This window comes from Dipodomys merriami, unplaced genomic scaffold (genome assembly GCF_024711535.1).
Source record: "Dipodomys merriami isolate MVZ:Mamm:240054 unplaced genomic scaffold, mDipMer1.0.p SCAF_4, whole genome shotgun sequence".
In the NCBI taxonomy this organism is placed as follows: Eukaryota; Metazoa; Chordata; class Mammalia; order Rodentia; family Heteromyidae; genus Dipodomys; species Dipodomys merriami.
The window spans coordinates 12,338,088-12,364,210 of NW_027205603.1; the positions used below are offsets into that span (position 1 = coordinate 12,338,088).

Sequence of the window (26,123 nt, forward strand, 5' to 3'; positions counted from 1 at the left end):
TCCTTAGCCACAGGTGATGAGTTCTGACTTCCAGTAAATGCCTGAAAATGTATAGATAGTACCTAACCCTGTTTCTTGTTGCCTAGAAGCCCTGCAACATTGCTATTCTGCCGATCTGATTGATGCCTCTTTTATGTCACTGCTTTTTTGGGACCATTATTCAATAAAGTAAGGCTCACTTGAACAGAAGCACAGTGATGCCATTACAGTCCACTTGACAACCAAGATGGCTGCTTCATGACAACTGGGTAGGTAATATGTACAGCACAGAAACTCTGGACAGTGGTGAGTCATATCCAAAAGGATTTAGAGTAGGTCAGTATGTTGTTTTGTCCTGCTACTCAAAAGAATGGAAAATTTACAATGTCGGTGGGGGGGGGAGGGGGGGAAGGAGAAGGATTGGGATTGGGGGGAGGGGAGAGGCTGGGAAGGGATGTGAAGGGTAAACAAAGGAGGAGGCTGCAATGCTTGGTAAGAAATGTACGCATTATCCTGCCCATGTAATTGTAACTCCTCTGTACAGTATGTTCACAAATAAAATAAAATTAAAAAAAAAAGAATGGAAAATTTAAATAAGTCACGAAATATTTACTTCTAGAATTTTCCATTTATATTTTTGGGCCATAGAAAGCAAACTAATGGGTAATGAGGGATTGCACGTGCTTTTTCACTGCTTCAGTTCACATGGAGTGTTGTGTCTATGCTTGTGTGACAGGAAAAAAGTATACAGGTAGAGGAAACAAAGTGTGCTACTAAGATATCCACAAAGCATAAGATGCTGAATGCTCAGACTTGAAAACTGTCAAAAAGGAAAAAGAAAAAAGAAAAAAAAGGGAGAACATTTTAGGCTTGAGAAAGAAAACAGCAAGAGGGAAGATGACTTAAACAAAACTGTTATTTCTGATTACACCGAGTCCTTGAAAGATTACACTAGATTCACTGGCGCTAACCAACAATGAATTTCATCAAAGGTTTAATTAGTTGTGATGTTTGTAATTTTTGTAAGTTTTGTTGATGAATACCTTCCCACCAAGCCCCAGTGAGGCTCTCAAAAGATCCACCAGGCAAGAAACCTTTAGGGTGATTATGTGTGTGCTTTTTTAATTGTATAATTCATTTATACAGAGAAATCATTTGATTGACCTATTTACAGATATAGATTCTAATTTTAATTTCCACTGGCAAATGTATTTCACGGAATAGTTAACATCGAACTCATTACCACTGTGCATCTGCAATGACATAGGGGTTTAGTCCCCCCTCTCCCTTTGAAGACTTGAATTCCGGCAGTGGGGATTCATCAGTCTTCTTTCCATCTTATGAATAAATCTGACCAACGTAGCTCTACTATGGTCAAATTTTCAGCACAATTCTCGGTTTCTTTTCAGCCTCCTCATTTGCAGGCTTTATATACCCAGGCAAATAAAATTCACATCCCCTTCACCACCTACAACTTACTACAGACCCTCAAGTTGAACTTTTCCTACCTTCTTTCACATTCTGGCACAACCAGATATTTTTACTTTAATACAAAACTACTTTCTTTTCCCCTCTTTTTTCTTTTACTTACTACCTTGTCTCTTTCTTCTCAGACAACATAAAAACATCCATCACAATTCCTTGAAAGTGGTTTTCTTTTAGTAGTCTAGAATACAGCGAGTCATTTCATGAGTCTTCACCGTCCTGAAATGCTACACTGTAAACATTGTAATTTTCTTAATTGGCTCAAAAACAGTATGGCTTGGTTTCACTTTGTTATGATTTAAAAAAAACACAAATATATATATTTATATATACATACACGCATACACACATTTTTTATCAAGAAGGAAACAAAAAAACATGCCAATTTTAAAAGACATCAAAGTAAAAAAATAAAAGCAAATACTAAAAACTAGTTTACAATAAAAAATTAAATAATTGGCAGGATAAATGAATGAAAAATGAGGAATGAATGTGCAGTGAAAAATGAAAGCATTCCAGTTGATAACAAAAATACAAAAGTTTTATGGGCTGTTTTGTAAGGGAGCTTAGCTTCAATGTACAATTTGAACTATTTCAAATGTATTCCGTGTAGATTTTAGGTGCCAATGTCAAAACTTCAATTCAAACTTGTATATTCAAGATCACCAGCAGAATTCTACTATTTGCAAAATTCTAAGTGTTGATGGATAGTCTCATGATGAGTCCAGAATTAGGAGATAACCCATTTGATTTAATTTAAAAATACCAATCTTTCTTTCATGTTCTTAATAATCTAAGAAAATATCTTTAAAAAAGGTTAATCCCCCTCTGCAATTTTAACAGTAATCTGTGCATCTTTAGCTGCCATTAAAAAAAAAAAAAAAAAAAAACCAAAACACATAAAAAACAAAAATTCCCAGTAAACCCCACAAAACAAAACAAAACAAAAATACCCCAACCCCAATACATGAACATGTTACAGCTGGTACAAAGTAACCCTACAATGCTCCCACTGCAAGAGAAATCTGTACACATTTATAAATAAACAGTCTTTCCGCCAGTGAATACAGTTTGCTTTACACCAAAGTCTCTTTCCGTTTGCCACCTGTCTGGGCTTTGTCCCTGGCTCGGCGGAACCCAGGCTGGGTGCGGTGTGCCTTGACACGCTTAGAGCCACTTGCCGCCTGCACGCTGGAGCCACATTCCAGTTTGCTTTCCTCCCCTTCTGCCTGCATCACACCAGGAACCACAGATGCCCTTCTCTGGGCTCCCAGGTTCCCGGCAGAAGGGTTGTTCTCCTCACACTCCTCATGGAGCTCCGGCAAGCCCTCCAGCTCTGGCGAAGTGGCGGCATGCTGGAAAGGGGCGATGGCGGTGCGGATGCAGTTGAACCACTGTTGCTTATGGAACACGTCATTGGCCTGGAGAGTGTATGACTGGCCAGGAGAGGGGTCTTGGAAGCGAACTCTGAAGATGTTTTTAGCTGGAAAGATAAAAATAGAAAAAAAAAAAAAAAAGAAAATCACATTTCAGAGAGTTGATTCTGAGGAGTGGCCATGGAATCTTAGCACCATTGCTGGTACTTATGGACGATGCAGCTTGCCACTGTTAAGAGTCGCCATAGGCTGGGAAGGGATGGGAAGGGGAAACAAAGGAGGAGGCTACAAGGCTTGATAAGAAATGTACTCATTATCTTGCCCATGTAATTGTAACCCCTCTGTACAGTATTTTCACAATAAAAAATAAATAAAAATTAAAAAAAAAAGTCACCATAGGAAGCGTTTCTTTGGAAAGGGGTAAGCCTAAATCCACTAGGTTCATTTGTTTCTTTTTTTTGTTTGTTTGTCTCAGGGCTTGAACTCAGAGCCTGTGTGCTGTCCCTGAGCTTCTTTTGCTCTAGGCTAGCGCTCTACCACTTGAGCCACAGCACCACTTCCAGCTTTTTATGATTCATTGGTGATAAGAATGTTGTAGACTTTCCTGCTTGGACTGTCATTTATGTTTCTTTAAACTACCTTTATCTGAGTTGCCAAAGGCCCCTCGGAAGGAACCGCCCATGCGCACGTCGCCATCTTGCAGGTCTTCCAGTACCAGCTCCCGGACTGGGATTGGCTGCCGGTAAACCTGGTATGAGTGACGCTCATTCCTTGTAACAGGCCGAGTCAAAACCAAGATGTCTTGAAACAGGAAAACATAAAGTTTCTGGAGAAACAGGAAATAAATGCTTTGTTAAAATGGAGCTTTGGGATTTTAAATGAATGACAGGTACTGTTATAAACAACTTGCTATTGTTAATCCCATCATTTATTTCTAGAGTATCTCTTAAAATTCTTCATAAAACTGAGTTAAAACACATGGCACAAAACCTCTTAGATGAAACTCGACTTGAAACACCATACACCTCAGTTTTCCATAAAGTAGGGGTTAAAAATGCATACTAGTAGTATTAAAGGTTCTATTTTCATCACACAAATTTAAGCCTTTATAACAATTGGGCCTTGTGATGGAAGCCTGAGGCATCTGATTCAAATTTAAAAAATTGCCATTCCTTGATTAGACTTAATTTTAGCAGATACTTTGAAATTCTGTCTGCTGTAGAAATGTAAATCAAGCTTTTTCTTTAAAGACAGGGTCTCACTATGTAGACTGGGCTGGCCTGGAACTCATGGTGCTCATGCCTTAGCCTCTGAAGTGCTGGGATTAGAGGTGTGCCCCAGCATGCTCGGCAGGATACACTTTTCTATTAAACATTATGGAACTTAAGACAGTAATTTCTAGCCACAGAAGCTGACTTAATGCTTTAAACTGGGAAACAAAAGTTTTTTTAATTTGTGGAGACACTGAAGTCATGGTATTTCTTCCACAACTACATAAACCAAAGTTTTACTTGATCAAAGCTGGTAACATAATCAGTAATCTTTCATTATGTTCTCTCACGATGCTATGAGTTTATTTTGACAAACCCGCCTAAACAATTTGTATTAAACACTTCAAGCAGGGAAGAGGAGGAAAGTACCGGCTTACTTCCTGCAAGCATGAAAATGCACTCACATGTCCATTTTTATTCTTCAGCTCCCCATGGCACAAGAGCACCTTACTTGCTTCGATCCTAGGGTCTTTCTGCTTCTCATCCAGATACTCCAGCTTGTCGATGTAATACTGACACTCAGATTCACCTTTCTTCAAGTTGATATCAGAGAGAACACCTTGTATTATCAATACCTAAAAACAATCACAATACTGATGGAGCAACTTTAGCACATTGACCCATCTAGCTTTCTCCCATAAAGTAACAGGACAAAACTTCAAGTGAAAGCCTGAAGGGACTCTAGAAACCAATGCCTACAAGACCTTCCTTTTACAGATGAAGATGTACCCCAGAAAACTGGGTGAGTAGTCAAAAGTCACCTGCTACTTAGTGAAAAAGACCAGTTCAAAGTTCCTTAAGATATGTATACACTGCTGGGCGCCAGTGGCTCACGCCTATAATCCTAGCTACTCAGGAGGCTGAGATCTGAGGATCATGGTTCAAAAAGCCAGCCTGGGCAGGAAACTCTGCGAAACTCTTATCTCCAATAAAACCATCAGAAAACTGGAAGTGGTGCTGTAGCTCAAGTGGTAGAGTGCTAGCCTTGAGCTGAAGAGCTGAGGGACAGCGCTCAGGCCAGAGTTCAAGCCCCACAACCGACAAAACAAAAAAAAGAGATATGTATACACACATACACTCTCACACACACATGCATGCATGCACACACACTCACACTAATGTGTGGTGGCTACTTAAAAAAAACAAAATAATGCTGATTAATATATGCAAGACATGAGACTATCATTCTATACTTTTCTAAGGGCAATGTATTGTTTAAATCTGAGAAATGAGACTCATTTATTGGAATACTTACTGCCTCCTCCAGAAGCTGAACATCAGTGTGATCTTTGGGAGTGTGTCTAAGAATTTCTTTTAACAGTAATGGGTACTTGACTAGGCGACTTCGAGGGATATCTAGGAAACTCCAAAGATCTAGTTTTCGACTGAAGGGAGACTCAAGACATCGCTGGAGGAAGTCTTGAACTCTTGGATCCTGTTTCTTTTGATCAAGAAGAGCTTTGGCTGCCAGCTGGTTGCTACAGTAGCCTCTGTAAGCATTCAAGCCTGGTAACTAAAGAGTGATCAAAGAGAAAGTGTCACACATTTTTGTTACGACCAGAAGTATGAATAAACCTCTGAACACAGGGATAAAACTACAGTGGGGCTATACTTGAGTTTTCACAAGCTGTGGACACTTTCCACAGATGGCACTGGGACAACAGTGCAATGCTCTTTTTTAAGTTCCCTAATTGGACTGAATTCAGTTGGAGAGCTATGCATTTTTCTTCCCCTGTCTCACTCAGGTGCTACTCATTTGTGTTCCCAGGCCACCCGAGGGACTTTGATCACATGTATCACTAACCAACCCTAACTCTGGCTGTAAATGCCCATTCTGTCTCTCATTTCTAGGTCCCCAGGAACCATTGCTTGGACAGAGCCCTGCATGTGGGAGGCACAGCAGTTAAGTCAAAGAACGCAACCCATAACTAGCAGTATTATGTGGGGGTTCTGTCCAAGCAGAAACACAGCTGCAAACGAACCTGTGACTCAAATGAAACTGTACAGGTCAGAAAATTTTTTCTTAAGACTATTACTTATAAATCTAATTGATTTAAATTAAATCTAGTTGATTTGATGCCTTAGTGTTCGAAGAATCAAATTAGGGAATCAAATGGATCTGATATCCATTAGAAATCACAATATGGCAAGTCTTTAAACTATTAATTTGAGCCAGCCTGCTACGTACCCAGTTCACAAGGATGTGGCCAATCTGCTCCACTGTCCCGTCGGGCTTGGTTGCTTCTCCTATTCTTGCCAACAAATCTGAAGTGTAAAAACATCAGACAGATCAATAATATGTTTATTTAAGGAAATAAGTCAGCACTATATTATTAGTGTATATTATTAGTATTTAATTTTTGTCTTCTAATTGAATATATTGAAAATTAGTTGTGTTAGTGCTGTTCAGGTATGAATGAAAATGAAGACCATATCTAACCTTCATGCAGAGGTATATAAGCATCCAGATCACCAAATATGTGCGTGAGTTCCTCTTCTGACATGATAGACAACTTTAACATGGGGTCATGGTAGGCCTATCAGAGGGGGAGACACGTGTCACACAAGACTGAGCAAAGAAAACACACTGGAGTGTACCCGACACACTACAGCTACATGGACTTTATCCAAGAAAGTAAGGTGTTTGTAAATCTCCTAAAGACTCTCTTAACAAATACTCATTTGAAGAGAAGTACATAAAACATCACCTACAATATGTATTTACCAGTAGGTAATTTTTACTTTCCTTCTTCTAAAGGTTAACGGTAGCCTCTAGAATTTATTTTTAAGAATTAGGACAAGATTAAAAAAAAGTGATTACTGACCTTTCTTGCAAGCTTGAGGTCCTCAATTAAATCCTGTTCACCTCGAGACATTTCATATATTGCCTACAAAACATACAGCAAACATCAGAGGCCATTCCTTCCTCTGAGGAACGAAAATCATTTAATTGATATTTACACTGTTTAACCAATGTTTTATACAGGTCTTTATTTAAGTGCTTTGCTCTGAAAACTATAATTCAGGATGGAATGTGAAATAAGGGGTTGCCATGTTTTATAATTTTAACCGCCAGCTATGTAATTTATGACCACCACCCGTCACAAAGTGTTGTTCTCACCATGTGGCCTGGGTGGCTGCTCAAACACAAATTTGCTATAGACCATAAGTTTGCTGTTCGGGCAAATCACACATTTCAAAAAGGGGTCTTTATGACTATGGTTCTGGTTTGTATGCCAATGTACCTCCTGACGTTTGATTTCTCTGGCGGTTAAAGTTTCCTTCATGGTGATGTCTAACATCTCTGACCACAGCACACTGCTTCTTCTCTTGGTAGGTGTGGGGACTGTCGACCTACTGAATGGCTTCTGGGCATAGGCTGGGGATCGGTGCTCGCCTCGAAGGGTAAATGACTAGAGGAGGGAACCAGAAGAGAAAATGAGATTTACAGGCTACAGTAATTATTGTTTCTTTTTAGAAAATGTCAACAAAGGCAAATTAAAAACAAAATTTTGAGAGTTTCTTAGTGCATAAAGCAACAATTTAAGTAACAATCTATCATTTAAATGTAACATTATCAATCAAATTTACTTTTTGGAAATAAAAACAAATATATCTTTGATATAAGAAGCAGATTAGTGAAATCAAACACTGTCTTGATAATAATATTCCTTGCCAGTGGTTTTCAATAAGAAAATTTATGTTTAAGTATAGTAGGGCAAACATGTTGGTACAGCTCCAAGGAAAACACAACTTTCAGGCTAAGAAGTCACCTGACTACATCTCTCTCCCATTCCTCTTTTTACCTGTATTGTTTGGCCAAAACGTCTGACAGCTCCATTTCTTACAGGAGAGATTAAGTTTGCCAAGGATGTGACCCGAGCTAGAGGTCGAACTCTTTTATTGCTTGGCTCCTGTAAAAACAAAAACCAATTACACTAAATGTGTGCTTAGGTGCAAGGATTTCATACAAGCCTGGACAAAGTTAAGCCCTCTTACAAAACAACATTTGTACGTTATAAGATAAAGAAAAAAGGAACTCTGGGAATGATTGCGGTTTTTCCCTGTTAAAGCAGAACATGACCAAATAACAGGAACTTACAATTTCATTCTTAACTATTTTAGTTAAGTATAACCTTAAAATAAACATGGGTCAAAAAGTGTTGAAGCCAAGCAGGGACATAGTTAAAGAACTCCCAGGCTCTGGAAGCAAATCTTGGCTCTAGCACTTGGTCATGGCACAACTTCGGCCTTAGTTTTTCTACCTGTCAAATATGGCTAATGATCAGAATGTCTCTTTTAAGTCTGTGAATTTTACACAAGTAAAGGGTGCAGAACAGTGTCTGCTCCACAGCAAGTTTTAGTAATGTGACTTTTCTTAGAACATTTCCACTCTTTACATAAACACAGAGCTTTCTAAATACTCACTCTCATACTTTACTAACTTAGAGGAAAAAATATAACAACTTCAGAAAAAATAGCTATTACTGCTTTTAAGATACAGTGTAGCAAACATGCCTCAAGCATCTTCAAAACTTGACAAAAATTTTATTATTCTAATTTTACTTCTAGTTACATGGAGGCATGTCATTAGGTGAGTCATATTTATTGAATAAAGAACGACAGGTCATACATCTATTCCTTATACTTCTAATGGGAGTATAATCATTGGAATTTTGTGCCTTTGAAATAAGACTGTGGCATGTCGTAATTAATTTGATGAGAATTTAGGATATATATTCTTAAATTTTGTAATTACTTAAAATTATTTTAAAAACCATCTAGGAATTTGAACTACTGAAGAGATTTTTGCAGGCAAGCAAGGAAAATTCACAAGTTTGATGGCTTTACTAGGTCAAAATTGTATGCTCCCCACCCCTCAATTAACTTCAAAGTAAAACTGACTATAAGGCTTCTAATGTGTAAACACTAAACAAGCTGAAGATGAAGGTCTGAGGCGATGAAGCAGCACAAGCCACGAGCAGAGGACATGTGTGAATGCCTTCACCACACGTCTGTGAGCACTGAGTGACACATGCGTGTGCAGGGGCCAGCACAAGACATTCCTTTCCATTTAGTAAAGACAGTACAAAGGGGCTCCTATTTGAATGGAGATAGAATTACCTCACAAAGCAAGGCAGGCCAATGTTACCCAGATGCAGTTGTCAGAAAGTTCTGCTCTGCTCTTTGGAAGCAGAGGTTAGCCCGCCTCCTTGTTTAAAGCATAACCCATTTGGCTTTCCAGAAATCATAAAATACTTCATTTCAACTTAAGAACTTTTAAAAAGGTGCTTTTGTTGAATTTGAAAGGAGAAATTAGTTTAGCTAGGAGGAAAGGATTTTTTGGGTAGTATCTATCAGCTGCAATCAAATGAATGACAAAATTCTTATCTTTATAGGATTAAATTTCCCATTAATTCAAAATTTTGATATTTAAAATGAAAGCTATGTAATTTGCATATTAAAGCATGTCTATGAAACAATATAGATTTTGTTTATGCAGTTTCTTTAAGGTGATATATTAGACTAAGCATATTTGGTGCTTCAGAAGTTCCACAATTCTTCAAAAGTAACTAGAGTCTCACTTTTCCCACAGGACATGTAATTCTTCAGTTTAGCAACTCTACAGTACATGGTAAAGGAGTCAGGAAATCAGTGTGGGAAGAAGATTGAGGATACCTCTGCAGTTCCTGCCACATGCTTTTTAGGGTCTCTGATAACATTCCTGCAGACGACACAGATATTGTGTCTATATATAGACACTGCTTAAAAGCCTGTGTTTTTTAAAAATGAAAAAAATGAATTTTAAAAGCATAATTAGGAAATGTAAAGGCGTAACATTGAAAATGCATGCAAATAGTACTTGAAATGAAATTCAGAAAATTCTTGTGGAGAAAAAAAAAATCGAGTATTCCATGAGTCACCTAAAAGGAAGGAAGAAAAATATGTCTCCTGGATTACAGATCAGAATTTGGATTACATGAGCTACAACCAAAAGTTGTTCTTCTTTACAGGTCCAGGTGAACCACTTTAATGATCTGAATTTAGTTATTAGAACATAAACATCTGCCTTATAAACTTATTTCTAAGACACTGTTTCCAAAAAATTTGTATAATAGTTATATCTCGCTTCCCAATAGACTGCACTGTTCTGGTATCTGGAGATGAGGAAAGAGAAGAGGAAGAGGAATATGCATATCAAATTACCACCCAAAGTGAGGTTCAGAGATGGTGTTATTCCATTTGTTTTGGAGTGCTGGAAGCCTGATGTAGTGAATATAAGAAGCTTAAAAAAGAAAGACATGGATACTGAAACTATACCCTCTGTCCAAAAGACAACCTAAAAACTGTGGGGATAACAAAAAGTCTGCAAAGTTCACACACACAATGAGTTTTCTGCAGTTGACTTCAGTCAGCCATTTACGGGCTAAAGTTCACTTGGAGGAGGAAAAAACCCAATGCTCCCAATATAAGTTGGTGTTGTTTTCTCAGGTTAATTTTTAGTCAGGCTATCTAGTTTAATCAGTCACATGTATTATTACATGAAAGCTGCCTTGATATCAAGCCTTTGTTTAGTAAAATTTCACCCTCCATTTAAAGTAAAACCTTATACCTTAAAACATTTTCCAGATATTCATAAAAATATTGTAAAGACTGAAGTCTTTTATTGGGATGTACCTTGTATATAAACATAATAACATGGAAAAATTTTGTTGTCAATTTTGCTTTGCGTAAAAAGTTTTGTTTTTCTAATGATGTCACTTGGGAGTGCATATTTGAGGGGGTCTCTTCTATATTGAACAAAGTCAAGACACTTCATTAAAAAAAAAGTCAGCATGTGTTTTGTTATTTTTCTCCACTTTGTGTTACTAAATAATCTTTCCTGTGTGGCAAAAAGTTTAAAACCAGAAGAATAAGGTTGTTTTAAAAAGAAAAAATGATCACATGTGACTTCGTCCCTTTCTACTTGGGGAGGGGGGAAGACACTTAAAATGTTTAGGATATATTGCTAGTTCTAAAACCCAGACTACACTGTTGATGTTCTTAATCTTGGAAATAAAGAAAGGTATGCCTCCAAACATGACCCAATCTTTTTTTTTTTAATTTCAATTACTATTGGATTTATTTTTATATTTTTTATTATAAAAACACTGTACAGAAGGGTGACCCATTCTGATACTAGCCTTTCTTGGCTAGTTCTTGATGTCCAAAAAATGACTAATTTCTAGTATTTGTGCAGATGACTGTGTGTCAAGTGTTCTACTCAAAGAAAATGCTTATAAAATCTGAAGAGTATGTAAGCAAAAACAAAACAATCAGAAAACAAAGCTCAAAAGCAAACAACACCGAATAAAAATCCACCTTCGAAACTTTAACTACTAAAAGGTATATGTACATGCATAACAAACAGACGTGTTGAGGTATACATTACATATTTAAAAGGTACAATTATTAGTTTTGACGCATCTTTAGCCAGAGCTACCACTACAATCAAGAGATGTGAAGAGCCCACATTGCAATATGTGTGGTATACATGGAATGATCAACTACTAAGTTGATTAAAACTTAATATAGACTTAAAAAGCCAAAATGACTTCAGATAACAAAAGCCAAAGCGGGTAGAATTTCAGTGTAGCCCTGGCTTAAATATTTTAGCACACCCTTGCTAGCTTAAGGAAAGTGGCACACCGTGAATTTATGTAAAAGAAAAATAAGCAAGTGCTCCATGCCGGGCTTGACTTGCAATCTGTTCACTAGCATTAATTTGGTGGAAAAGGTTCTTGTTTTTCCTCTTAAAGTAGCACCTACGATTTGACTATACAAATTCAAGTTTAACAAGCACAACTACGTTACGATGGAAAGCATGAAGTTAGGCGGAGACACAAAGCGCATTTAGAGTCGTCTCTCTGTGTGGAAGGAAGCCGCGCGCTCTCAGGCGCGGTACAGACACACCTATTCACATACGCTCGGCCCGGTCCGACGGTTCCCAGCACGCACCAGGAGCCGGCCCTGCGCGGCGCGCCGGGGCACAGCCGGGGCCGGCCGGGCGCCCGAGCCCGCGTCTTACCTCCTGCTCTCGGAAGGACTGGTTGTTCACGTCTAGGACTCGAATGGTCCGTTTAATCGGCAGGAGACCTCCGATCTCATCGTGCGCCACCATGCTTCACCGCGGGGCCTCCAACCCTCGGAGCTGAGCACACGTGAGTCAGCCCCGCAGGAAGCGCGGTCGGGGCCCCGGCTTTTCTTCGGGGAGCTCGGCCGCGCGCCGCAGCCCTGCGCCCATGCCTCCCGCCCAGACCAGACGGCTGCCTCTGCCGAGCCGGGGAACCAGCTGGGACCTCAGGCCGGGCCCGCCCCTCACCGCCCCTGGGCGGGGCCTCCCCACGTGACCGGCTCACCGCACACCGCGGCCGGGTCGGCCCCGGCCGCCTCGGGCCCGGCCACGTGCCCCCCTGGGGAAAGACCGGCTCCCTGCACTCGGGCTCCAGGCTTCCTGGACAGGCTTTCCCCTTTCTCTGACTGAAGTGTGGCCACACCAACAGCGAAGGGGCGTGTCCTTATCTCCCGCTCGGCGGAGGGTCTAAGAGCCCAGTGAGGGCCGACATAAACACAGAATAAAACAGCCGTGCCAGCGGGACGCGGGACACGAGACCCGGGTGCCATTTAACACCCAAGGTCTGAGGTCCAACGGCGGCAGATCACAGCAGAAGTCACCCAAAGGACAGCACCGCGCATGCGCACCCACCCTCCCAGGACACGAGAGCCAGGCCAGCCCTAACGCTAGCTCCGGCGGGGAGGAGATCCGAGGACCCCGGTTCAAAGCCCGCCGGGCAGGGAAGTCCGTGAGCCGCTCATCTCAGCTTAACCACCCAAAAGCTGAAGTGGAGCTATGGCTCAAGTGGTAGCACAGTAGCCTTGAGCACAAAAGCTCAGGGACAGCGCCCAGGTCCCGAGTTCAAGTCCCAAGTCTGGCACAACACAACACAATCCACAAAAACCCCACCAGAGGGTAAAAAACAGAAGGCAAATTTAAGGTCCTACTCTATGCCTGCCATCGTACCAACTCTATGAAGTAGGTGGTATCACCTGTTTAAGACGGAGGAACGGAGGCAGCACCGGTCCAAAGATTCTGCTTCACCCGTGGCCCACGGGAGATAGGAATTCCGTGGGTCCCATGAATCTTCAGAGAGGAAGGCACACACAAAGCCTTCCCAGGACGTGGCCCTGGGGCTCAAAGGCGCACAGCTAGCCTTGAGTGGAAACACCCAGGGACAGCATCCAGGCCCTCAGGTCAAGCCCCACACCGAAAAAAGGCAAGAGAGCCTCTAGCACATTTTCTGACATAGTCATATGCTCAGTAAGTATGAGCTAAAATTCAGTGCTTTAATAGTAAAGCGAGGTTTAAAATCTAAAGCTTCTGAAGTCCTACATCAGTGTTCACTAATTAACACTATTTTATTTAATTAAAAGTACAAAACCATAAAAAGCCCCCACAAAACATTAAGTCTAGCTGACTTACAGCCTTTATACAAGGTGCAGAGTGGGCGAAAAAGACAGTATATTCAGTTGTTTATGTTAAATAAGAGGTCTTATTTCAAACAATAGGTAGTACTTTACTTATCAAGTTATTAATAGCAACTGCTCACACAACTTCCAATAATGGCACAGCAGGGGTACAGGTTGGTATCTTTTCCTTATGTAGAAAAGTCTAAGTTTATAAACTTAAAAACTTACTGAGGTATTTAAAAATAACAGTGCAGTATGATCACAGGATCAACTTTTTGATAAAAATCTGACTTCCAAAGAAAGATTACTTATAGTTCTTTTGCTCTGCTTCTAAAATATGGAAGAGGTAAGCAGAAAGAAAACTTTGCTTTTGAATACATTAAAAGGACTCTTTCTACAGAAAAAAGGACTTAAGCTATACTTGACTTTTTTCCCTTTGATGTGGAAAATGGCTTAGAATATAGAAATCTGAGCTTGATAATAATTTCTACTTTTTTCTATGTATAGTTTTCATTTTCTTTTATCTGAAACAGTGACAAGTAGTTGGAAATTAGGCTAGGAAAGCCTTTTGACCAAAGAGGAAACAAAATCTAAGTTCTCTGCTGCCCTCTACAGGGCATATCGTGAAATACAGTGATCTGCCTGTCCTCAATTTTGTTACTGTAGTAATTTACTAGCCTACAACTACAATACAGGCAGGTAAGTACATAATCTGTAGTAAAAACTGTATCTTATAATCTTTAACCCTTAGACAGCCTTCAGATTTTATACAGGAAACTTACTTTATTCATGGATCTACTGCTTGCAGTCTTGAACAAGTGTGGTTAAAAAAAGCTAAAAGCAATCAACAGGTATTTCAGCAACAAACTTTTAAATTCTAGTGCACATATCACATGTTCACATGATATATAGAAGCACTTAGTCCCATGTCACCATCAGTTCTGTTTGTCATGCATTGATGTGCCCTTAATTTTGTGAAAACACCCAGAGCTGGTGTTCTCAAAGCAAGGCAAAATATTCCTAAACCAGAAAAAGACATATAAGGTGCTTAATTTAAGTGATAAAGTAGGTAATTTGTTGAGAGGTGGCATGCCTTTGGTGGAAAGTGGGTGGTGTTATAGGAAAAATAAAGCCAGTATCTGAAGTATTTGATACAAACAGCATAAAACAGGATCTAGTTTTTGGTGAGCAGTATTAATGTGTACAACAGTAATTCTTAAGACAGTAATGTAGCCTACTGTATGTGGTTTCAACTTATGGATGCTAACTGTACAGTACAGTAGTGTTAAGTTTAGAGCATGAACTCTATGTATCTTGATGTATCCTTGGAACTCTGACACAAGCAGTTTACTGTAGTATTAAATTAGACATAGAGTAAAAATCATATATGGTCAGGTAATCATGCCTGTAATCCTAGCTACCAGGAGACAGATCTGAGGATAGTAGTTCAAAGCCAGCTTAGGCTGGAAAGGCTGTGAGACTCTTCTCTCCAATTACCCAAAAATCGAGAAGTGGAGCTGTGGCTCAAGTGGTAGAGCAACAGCCTTGAGCAAAAAAGCTCAGTTTAAGTCCCAGAACTGGTATCCCAAAAAATTATACATGTCTGAAAAGATCCCACAGTTCACGATATTTGAGTTTTCCTAAGAAAACCATTCCATTTTAAAACTAAAGTTAAAATGACAAATATCTACTGTATATCTCACTAAAAATACGTGAGTTAAAATAGAATTTAAGATCTTACTAAAAAAAGAAGCACTGACTGAAAAACAAAACTTTTGAGAAACCAGAGTTCCAAAATATTTAGTAATAAATTAAAAAAAGCACACATTAAAAGGGCAGGTACATTTGGACTCAATAATTACGAGTGGAATGAGTGATAAATTTAATTTTGGACTTGAGTTTAAAAAAATTACATGGGTTAAAAATGCAAGTGGCTGCAGGTTTTGTTAAGAATTTCATTTTGGAAAAGATGAACTCAGAAAAAAATGATATTAACCATCAGGTTGGCTAAGACATTTGGTATTTTCAAAGCTATAGTTCCTTTTGTGGGGACAATACCAATAGCAAATGAAATGTAGCACCTGTGCCACTGGTGGTGACTTTTTAATCTCAAGTACACAGTATAACAAGTAATTGCCATATACTGTAAGCTCACTCATTCTTGGCAACAGAATGATGAGGGAATTCCTGTGTGTTCCTGAAATTGAGTTCCGGGGCTCTAAAGCATAGAGAGAACACTATTGGGTCCTGAGCCCAGCATCCTTTTTTTCTCAGCCCATTCTGACTTCACTCAAGGTGCCAGCCAGCTTGCTAATGGTGTGGCCTTGCAGCACCTTCCTCAGCTGTACCGTGTGTCACCTGTCTGCCATCAGTGGTTACTGAATGCTGGTGGATGGAATCTACACACATGTGGCCCTGGCTGGGACAAATGACCTAAAGCCAGTTACTTAATGATGCACACATCTAATCCAGGTTGGCAATCTTCAGGTTATATGTTTTTAAGAACTGGTCTACTTTAACTAGGTTGGTGAGTAATTGTTCACAGTATTATAATTCTTTTACTTTTCATAAAGGTAGTAGTAATAATCCTACTTTCATTTCTCGTTTTAGAAATAAGTCTTTTTTGTAGCCAGTCTATCTAAAGGTTTATTAATCTTGATAATCTTTCAAAAAAGTGTGCTTTTGTCTCACTGATTTTCCCTATTTTTTTTCAGTTCCATGTTGTATCACCTGTATTCATTTTCTAGTCATCATTTTTCCTTCCCTCTGCTAGCTTTCAGTTTAGACTGCTTTTTCTTTCCTAATATCTTAAAGTCTAAAGTTAGTTTGTGTCTCTCTGGCCTTGAACTCATGATTTTTCTGCCTCAGCCTCCTGACTGCTGGAATTAGAGGCTTGTGCCATTATGCCCAACTTCATCTTAAAGTATTTTCTAATTTGCTGTGGTCCTTTGACCACTGGTTGTTTAACAGTGTACATCTAATTGACATATACTTGTGAGTTTTTTTTCCTGTTGTTTTCTAGTTTTATTTCTCTGCCATCAGAAAAACAGCATGTATGGATTTCAATCTTTTAAAATTTATAAAGACATGGTGGGCCCTGGTGGCTCACTCCTGTAATCCTAGCTACTCAGGAGGCTGAGATTTGAGGATCGCAGTTCAAAGCCAGTCGGGCAGGAAACTCCATGAGACTCTTATCTCCAATAAGCCACCAGAAAACTGGAAGTGGCACTGTGGCTCAAGTGGTAGAGCACTAGCCTTGAGCTGTAGAGCTGAGGGATAGCGCCCAGGCCCTGAGTTCAAGCCCCATGACTACCACCACGAACAACAAATTTATCAAGACTTGTTTCTAGTCAAATACATGGCCTATTCTGAGAGAAGGTATAATCTACTATTTCTGGGTGAAGAATTCTGTGTAAGTCTTACTTAAAGCCTTCTATTTCCTTACTGATTTGCTGTCTGGTTGCTTATCCCAAAGTTGGAGAAAAAAATTAAACTAATAAAGCATAGGATTGTTAAGAGTATAGAGAGTATGCTTTCAATGGAAAGGAAACTATACATTTGTTAAAACTTCTAGGAAAGCAAATGGGTACTTTTAGCAAAACTGAAACTTTCAACTCAATCATTATACTTCTAACTATCTACATTGGAGATTAAAAAACCAACAAAGGTCCTTTTTATGAACAAGGAGAAAGTACACTGAGGCATTATTTTTATTTTACTTTTTGCTGGTAGTAGGATCTGAACTCATGGCCTATATGCACAGGCTGCTTATTTGGCTGATGTTCTATCAATTGAACATTTATTATTTCATTGTTTATGTTTTTTAAGTATAATTTTATTATTATTAAGGGTTGTACAGAGGAGTTACCCTTTCATGTCAAGAAATGAATACATTTCTTTTTTGGACAATGTTACCTCTTCCTTTGCATTCCCAATTTTCCCCTTCCATTCCTGCCCACAAGTTACATAGTTTATTTTCCACAGTGTATACTGAATAGCATGACTGGGCATTATTTTTAATTTGAAAATATCCTAAATGGCCATTCTCAAATGAATAAGTAGATTATGGTATTTTAATACTGCAGAATGCTGTGTAGCAATCAAGAATAATTAGGTTGCCTTGCATGTCCTGATAAGATAGCACATGTAGAGTATGATCTGTTATATGCAGTTATTATATACATTATGTGAAAGTGTATATATATACATTTAGATACATATATATATATATATATACACACTATATATATATATACACACACACACACATATACACACACACAAAGATATATACACACACACACAAAGATCTGGATACACACACACACACATACACGCCTGGATTTGCAGGCAACTGGTTGCTTCAGAGGAAAGAGGCACTAAAAGAGGTCTTTTAAAAAGCTGTTGCATGGAAGTAGCGCTGTGGCTTAAGCCCAAGCCTGGAGTTCAAGCCCCACGACCGACCAAAAAAAAAAAAAAAAAGCTGTTGCAATATTTTGTAAGGACAATGTATTCATGTATGAAAAATACAAGTATTTAAATAAACAGCAGTCTATGAATAATTCATCTTAAATACTCCAGATATTTCAATGGTTTCTCTGAGCATTATCAGAATAATGTCTTCTATTTGACTTGTATAGTGTTGACAAAGTCTACTCTACTATTTTGTTTGTATTTATCTTTAGCTTGCCTTTGCTTTCACCGTACTCAAGTGTACCAATGTGCTAACAGCATAGAGCACAGCCTCTTTGAGGAACAGTGTGGCACTGTCTCTCTTTCCAGTCCCTCTGCTGTCTCAGGTCCTAGTCTATATTATGGCCTTTGCTCTTTAAGCATCTGTGTGTTTGTGATCACTAGTTACAGGTTAACATAGTTTTAAGGGTATTTCCCCCTTATTCTTTACTAAAAAGTGGAAGAGCAAAAAGAAGGCACTTACGAGCCAAAATGATTTGGTTTTGCACTTAAACAAATTCAACAAAGCCTTCTGCTCTCCCAAACCCAGCATTCCTCATTCTTACTGCGCAGAAATAAAATTCTTCTAAAGTATACAGCAGAGCTTACCTTCAGATCAAGGCTGCTAAGGCTTATAACATCATCATCTTTCTCTTTTCGTTTTCTTTTCTATAAAAAAGAACAAAATACATTCAATCCTTTCATATAAATGCATCTGACTCCATCAAAGACTCCATATAACCATAAAAATCAGTTCTAAAAAGTTACTTTGGCTATCTGCATAAGGAAATTATTTTGATGTGAGATGTTTATAAATTGTCCCTGGAGCCTAATGAGCACCCTAAGTAACTTCTTAATGTGAAGTAATTCCACCCTAGTAAAATTCCACCCTAGAGAAATTTTCAGAATAGAATTTCTATGTAAGTTAAGTCAAGAGCCATCTGGACTTGTTAGAGACAAAGTTAAAGTACATCAGTATGGAAATGTAAAATACTCATTTAAAAAAGAATCATATAGGGGGCTGGGAAGATGGCTCAGTGGTAGAGCGCTTGCCTTGCATGCATGAGGCCCTGCGTTCGATTCCTCAGTACCACATAAGCAAAAAGAAAAAAAAAAAAAAGAAAAAGAATCATATAGTATTTATCCTGAGAGGGGGAGGAGGGGTGGTTTACTGGAAAACAATCCTTTTCTCTTAGTCCCAAATAATTAAAATTTGCAGGATTTATCAACTAGAAGACAAATAACTCTGGCTGTAAAGTAGATCTGAGTATTCAGCTGGGTGCCATAAATAACAAAACTGTGTACCTTTCATTTCTGGTTCTTCTTTTTTTAAAACTGTGTTTATTCTATGGAAATTTAACATTGTATTTCTGGTTCTTAATATTCAATAAACTCCCTTATGTATCAATTATCCCACACCTCAAAATAACTTTTCACATCAGCAACAGTGAGAATGACCTTCACCTAAGAACTAACAATGTAATGTAATGTAATGTAGTAATAGAATGGTTGAAGTATTATTTTTAAATATGGAGGGGAAGCCTGTTTTTACTTATGTTTATTCAACAACACGGACAAGAAAAACAAGTAGTATCCAGATTAGGAAGAGATAGAATGAGAGCATTACATTAGACAATATAATTATCTACATTGTATGCCCAACAGAATATTACTAGCAGCTACTGAACTAATTAAAGAGTTGAAGGTAGGAGTTATAACAGGACCCTAAACATTCAAACAGGACCCTAAACATTCATACGGTGAGACCAAAAGTTTCTCAACCTATTCCTAAGTACAGATGACTAAGCTATATATTACACTAAAAGACAACCAAGGAATCAATTCTATCTAATACCTTGAAAATGAAAACCCAGGTATGCCAGGTGCTGGTGGCAAACACCTCTAATTCTAATCTGTGAGACTCTTATTTCCAAATAACCAGCAAAAAAACCAGAAGTGGAACTGTGGCTCAAGGGGTAGACCACTAGCTTTGAGCCAAAAAGCCAATGATAAAGCCCAGGTCCAGAGTTCAAGCCCCAGGACTCATACCAAAAACAAAACCAAAAAAACCCAAATATGCACTCACCAAACTCAAATCCCAGTGGGGGCCAGGTGTTAAAAATGTGAAGGAACTACCTCTCCGAAGTGGGTATCTGTTAATATAAAATTAAAGTAATAAATACACAGAGTGACTTCAGTATAATAAAGCAATATACAGATAAAAAATTATCTTTTCCATAGTTTAAAAATCAGGTAAAGTAGCCAGATTATAGTAATTAAGTCTCCTCAGGAAGTGGGATAATACATGAAATAAAGCAGAGCATAGGTTTTGGCCATTTTCAGAACCTTTACAATGAGAATCTATATAAAATTAATTAACAGATTACTTAAAAAAGCAATTCACCAAACTAAACAAAATTTATCTTAGGAACATGTAAACAGATGAGTAAAATGAAATCTATTAGTATAACAGTCTGCATTAATAGGTTAGATAAAAAACAGCAAGCAAACTTTTAAGGTAAAAAAATTTGATAAAATTTAATATTCATTAAAAAATGAATGTTCTTAAAATCGAGTATGTTATTTGCATCCATGTTGTAATCCCTTCTTTTGTTTATTTATTTGGTCAGTCATGGGGCTTGAATTCTGTCCCTCAGCTCTTCAGCTCAAGGCAAGCACTCTACCACTTAAGCCACAGCGCCACTTCTGGTTTTCTGGTGTTTTATTGGAGATAAGAGACTCACAGCCTTTCCTGCCCGTGCTGGCTTTGAACCACGATCCTCAGATCTCAGCCTCCTGAGTAGCTAGGAGGCTGTGAGCCGCCAGTGCCCGGCTTTTCTGACTGTTAAATATTATAACTTAATAAAATAAAAATCTTTGAATAATACACTGAGACAAACGTCTCAAGTAAGATTAAAATTTGACTGGAGTTTTGTTGTTTGAGGATTTTTCCTTTTGTATTTTCTTTACATTCAACATAAAGAAAAAAAGAAGAAAATCTTATGACAAAAATGAAAACTAAACCTAAACACAAACTTAAACACATATTTTATGTTTCCATATTTACAAAACATGTAGAAAGTCACAGGACACAGGCTAATATGGGAGACAATTCAAAACTATACTTATTGTTAACCACTTATGAGGTAAAGACATGCAGAACAGAAGTAGAAGAACAGATATTTTTCTCTGTGGAAATAAATGATGAATCACCAAATGAGAAAGGCAAGGACTATTCAAACTTACAAAACTGTATACCTTTCTATCATTTCTGGTTTTTCTTGTTTTTTTTTTTTTTAATCATGTTTATTCTATGGAAATTTAACATTGCATTTCTGGTTCTTAATATTCAATAAATTCTCTTATGTATCACTTAATTATCCCATACCTCAAAATAACTTTTCACATCATCAATAGTGAGAATGACCTTAGTAGCAAGGGAGTTAGCCATCATCCCCAGCACTCAGGCCAAGATTCAAGACAGGTAGAGGAATGTGAAACTCTACAGTAGATGGAACTGCAGGCTCAGTCATGACGTGACTGGAGGGGGACCTAGGGGAGCTGCCAGTGAGCTGGCTAAGAGCAGGGATGGGGTGGCAGGCTGCTGGACTGGACAAGGTACATATCTGACTTTCTCTGCTCGGTTCTAAGAAGGAAGCACAGCAAAATCCACAAGTTGGCAGTTAGCAATAAAGTCCTGGCTACTTCAGGCCAATTGTTATTTAGTTCCCTGGGCCAGGCCACAGACCATTTGTAAATCTGGACTCCCATTTTGGCCCTCATTCATAATCTTTGCTCACCATCTGTTTACCAAAAACCACAAGCAAATGGCATTCTTCAAAAATCTAAAAGTATAAACCAAATGTTAGAGCTTCAGTACTTTTCTAAGTATGAAACAAATTATAAACAAGGAACATAAACCTCAAGTAGTTTCTTGTGTCTGGACACCCTCCCCCCCCCCCCAAAAAAAAAAAGCAAGCAAGCAAGCACTAGGCCATGAGGAAGATCTCATGAACTCCAATTGGAAAGTGTGGACCTGATCTTCACTTCTAAATAGGATGGAAGAAGGCAAACTTGTCAGAAGACCAATTAGGAGGCGGCTCCAATACCGATTAGCAAGGTGAATGAGCATACAGAAGCACACTTCTCCAATGGTTAGAGAGCAGCTGTCTAATGACAGAGGGTTCAATGACAAAACTGGCAGGACAGACTGCCTTTTCTTCCCTATCTATACCCATCCAATTCCCACCAAAGTTCCTGATTCAGGAAAATAAATCCCTACAAACAGAAATCAGAGGTAAATACAGAAAGATCTCAAGATATTCATTTCCCAAAGATCAAAACACAATAAGCACTATATATGATGTTGGTATATGTGGAGGGGAAGGGAAAAAACAAATTGTTAAAACAGGGATACAGGAGGACCCATTGCAACAATGAGATGTACAAGTCATTATGTCGAAAAACGAACTTTACAACTTTGGGGGGGTGTCAGGCAGGGAAGATACGAAGGGATGGGAATGGGAAACAAAGCAGGAGGCTACAATGCTTGATAAGAAATGGGCTCATTATCTTACCCATGTAATTGTAACTCCTCTGTACAGTATTTTCACAATAATTAACAAAACAAAACAAAACAAAACACAATAAGGAGGGGCTGGGAAGGTGGCTCAGTGGTAGGGTGCTTGCCTTGCATGCATGAAGCCCTGGGTTCGATTCCTCAGCACCACATATGCAAAAAGAAAGAAGCTGGAAGTGGCGCTGTGGCTCAACTGGTAGAGCGTTAGCCTTGAGCTGAAGAGCTGAGGGACAGCGCCCAGGCCCAAAGTTCAGGCCCCACAACCGGACCCCCAACCCCCAAAAAACAAAAAAACAAAACACAATAAGGCTTATTTCTTACAGGGCTCAAAACATATTATGGGGAGGATAGGATGTCTACATCATGAATACAAAGATCAATTTTTTTTTCTTTTGGGTCCGGTCGTGGGGCCTGAACTCTGGGCCTGGGCGCTGTCCCTCAGCTCTTCAGCTCAAGGCTAGCGCTCTACCACTTGAGCCACAGCGCCATTTCTGGCTTTTTGCTTATGTAGTGCTGAGGAATCGAACCCAGGGCCTCATGCATGCAAGGCAAGCACTCTACCACTGAGCCACCTTCCCAGCCCCCAAAATCATTTTTAACCCCCTTTTTTTTGGTTTTCTTGGTAGTTCTGGGGTTTGAACTCAGGGTCTAATACTTACTTGTTAGGTAAATATGCTACCTAAGCGACACCTTTAGTAGATGAAAGTTCTGTTGTACACTACACTGAGCACTAACAGTCAGAATGGGACAGAGAAGTAGCAGTTATGATCTCAGGAGATTTTTTTTTTTAATGTAATACTGATCTACATTAGGAAGTAGTATTTACACTGGCACATTTAACATACCCAGAAAATATTTCTTTTCAGGTATACTTAAAGAGTTACAAAGCCAAAGTTATTCATTTATTCAGTAGAAATGGCAGTGCCGACCTTAGAAAGAACTTGATAAGTCAAAGTTGGAAAGAAAAATAGCTACTAAAAATTTATAAAAGTAAACAGGGAAAGTATTTCCAACTGCATGGTAACTAACTGAACTAACTGCAATCAGCTGTACAGTAATGCTATTTCCCCCCATTTCAATAACAAGTGTCTATTTATTCTGAAAACCATGGAAAAAGGAACTAACTTGTGCCCAGAAATCAAGAGTGATAGTACTGACTGCCAAAAAAATTGTGGAAAGACACACACTTTTTAATTTTTTTTAAAATAGGAATCAGATTAAAAATATAAAAGCTATTTTAAATCCGGTGGGAAAAGTTTTGATTTCATGAGACATTATGATTACAAGTGCCTTTTCCAGAAGACACACTGGGCAGCTTGCAAACAGAGGTTAAGGTGGGCAAGACAGAAATGTAGAGGCAAGGGGGCAGGCCTCATCTAGTCATGAATTTGTCAAGCTAGGAATATAGTGGTAGAGGGCCTGACTCATATGAGCAAGAGCTAGTATTTGATCCCCAGGACCACAATAATGAATGTAATGATAGTAATTATTTTTCTGTCCATTTGTCTGAATATTTTGTGTCCATATATCCATTTATTAACATTAAATCACAGCATAAAATAAACCAACAGTATAAATCTTGTGCAGTTGTGTAGTTTATTGTTTTTGTTTAACTCAACTGTGATTTCTCTCTGGCTTCTTAATATACCTCTTTATTACTTAATGTGATTCCAAACTATGTGTTTTACACTAAATTAGCTTTAGTATTAGTAAAAATGTAATTTGAATGGTAAAACCAGTCATCTTGTTAATTCTTGTTTTAAATTTTGTTAAAAAAAAAAAAGATAGGGTTTCCTTTAGATAGTCCTGGAATTTGCTATGTGGCTTTGAACAGGGGATTCTCTTCCTGCCCCAGCCTCCCTAATGCTGCTTCTCTGTTTAGAACATTGTTTCCTCCAAAAGGCTTGGTGCCTTTTGTCCTTCAGATCTCTGCTCCAGTTTCACTGTCAAGAGACTTTCCTTACCATCATCTCTATTCCTCTTGCTACAACCTTAATTCACTTCATAATGTGACTCCTAACATTTTATGTTTGATTATTGTCCTTTTCCCTAAAAAAATTTGTCCCATAAGATCAAAGGCTTTTATTTTTGTTTACTAGAATTCCCACTATTAGCTGGGTGCTGGTGGCTCATGCCTGTGATCCTGGAAATATACAACAGCATTGCCTATTAGAAGGCAGAGATCTGAAGTTTGAGGTTTAGAGTCAGACTGGGCAGAAAAGTTCATGAGACCTCATCTCCAATTAATCACCAAAAAGTTGGACATGGAGCTGTTGTTGCTCAAGTGGTGAAGTGCCACCCTTGAGGAGAGAAAGCCAAGAGCGCGTGACAGGCTGGCCCCGAATTCAAGCTCCACGAAGAATTCCTACCACTGGCCCGAGGGTAGGCGCTCAGCAGTGTTATCCAATGCGTGTAGAAGGAAATTCACACTCCCTCCATTTGACACTCTCCTGGCCCCATCGCTAGTCTGTCTGTGTCTTCCAGGTTCTCAGTCTCAGAGATGACTTCTTTCTCTCTGAGCTTTCTCTAGCTCGTAAATACAGGCTGTAACTAGCACAGAAAAGGTTTCGGGAGGAAATTTCGAGTCAAGCAAGTATTACCTTAAAACCTCAAACCAATCATAAGCCCCCCCAGCAAGGAAGGGGTGGGGAAGCCCGGCTCTTCCAATGGGGGTCGTAAACGCCTTGCTGAGGGAAGTGAGGCGTCTTCCCCGTGTTTCCCCGAAGTGGCCGTCCTGGCCGGTCCTGGCAGGACGGGGGTGTGCGCTGGGCACCGGAGGCGGGCGGAGGGCTGGGTGCGCTCCGGGGGGCTCCCCTCCGCCCGCCTGCTCCACGCCCTTCCCACGTCCGCGCGCGGCCACACCGACGGGCCCCTGGGGGGCCGCACCACCCGGCGGGGCGGCCGGGGCCCTGCTCCGGAGCCGCGTTTCCGTCGGGGGTTGGGTCGCCGCCGCCTTCGGAACGCACCCCGGGCCTCGGCGGGCCTGCCGGTCCCGCGTGTCCGCCCAGTCCACGCATTTCGGGGACACCCCCCCCCCCACTGCGTGTGTTTGTGTGTGTGTCAGCTCGGGGCGCTCCGGCCTGTCCGTCACTTCCGGGGCGCCCCCTTCCCCCTCCTGGCCCGCGCCCTGACCTCCGCCCTCTGACCTCCGCCCCCTGACCCCCGGACTCACCTCCCCTCCGGCCCCGGCCCGGAGGCGTCCACCGCGGGACCCTCGGCGCCATCCTTAGGGAGTCCGGAGGCCCGGCGGCTTCGCCTCCGCGGCGGCTTCTGAGCCGCCAGCCCTGGCTCCATACCGTGGGGGAGGGGCTGGGGCGGTGGCCGGGTGCCCGGGCACCCGGGAGACCGACAGGAACGGGCACGGTGCCCACCGGCTTCGGCCAGGCAGGGAGCGCCGGCTAGCACAGACCCGCCTTCGCCACCATCATCCGGGGATTTGAAAATGGCGGCTGTGCGGCGTCCAGCCAATCAGGG

The 26,123-nt window shown here is 40.0% G+C and overlaps 1 protein-coding gene across 2 annotated transcripts; it reads right to left on the bottom strand.

Annotated features, from left to right (window-relative positions):
- Nucleotides 1–1,074: 1,074 nt before the first annotated feature.
- On the bottom strand, nt 1,075–25,958 carry Net1 (neuroepithelial cell transforming 1). Of its 2 annotated transcripts, XM_069990548.1 has the most exons (12): nt 25,822–25,958; nt 20,157–20,223; nt 18,680–18,739; nt 7,918–8,025; nt 7,357–7,524; nt 6,937–6,999; nt 6,552–6,648; nt 6,300–6,376; nt 5,367–5,624; nt 4,516–4,686; nt 3,480–3,666; nt 1,075–2,947 (listed from the first exon to the last, which is right to left on the bottom strand). In XM_069990548.1, exons 1-12 carry the CDS (start codon nt 25,941–25,943, stop codon nt 2,541–2,543), a joined length of 1,785 nt encoding a protein of 594 aa, XP_069846649.1. In that variant the 5' UTR covers nt 25,944–25,958; the 3' UTR covers nt 1,075–2,540. The 2 variants fall into 2 exon arrangements, with proteins under 2 accessions (XP_069846649.1, XP_069846650.1); XM_069990549.1 differs by lacking the exons at nt 18,680–18,739; nt 20,157–20,223; nt 25,822–25,958 and adding an exon at nt 12,180–12,434.
- Nucleotides 25,959–26,123: the final 165 nt, after the last annotated feature.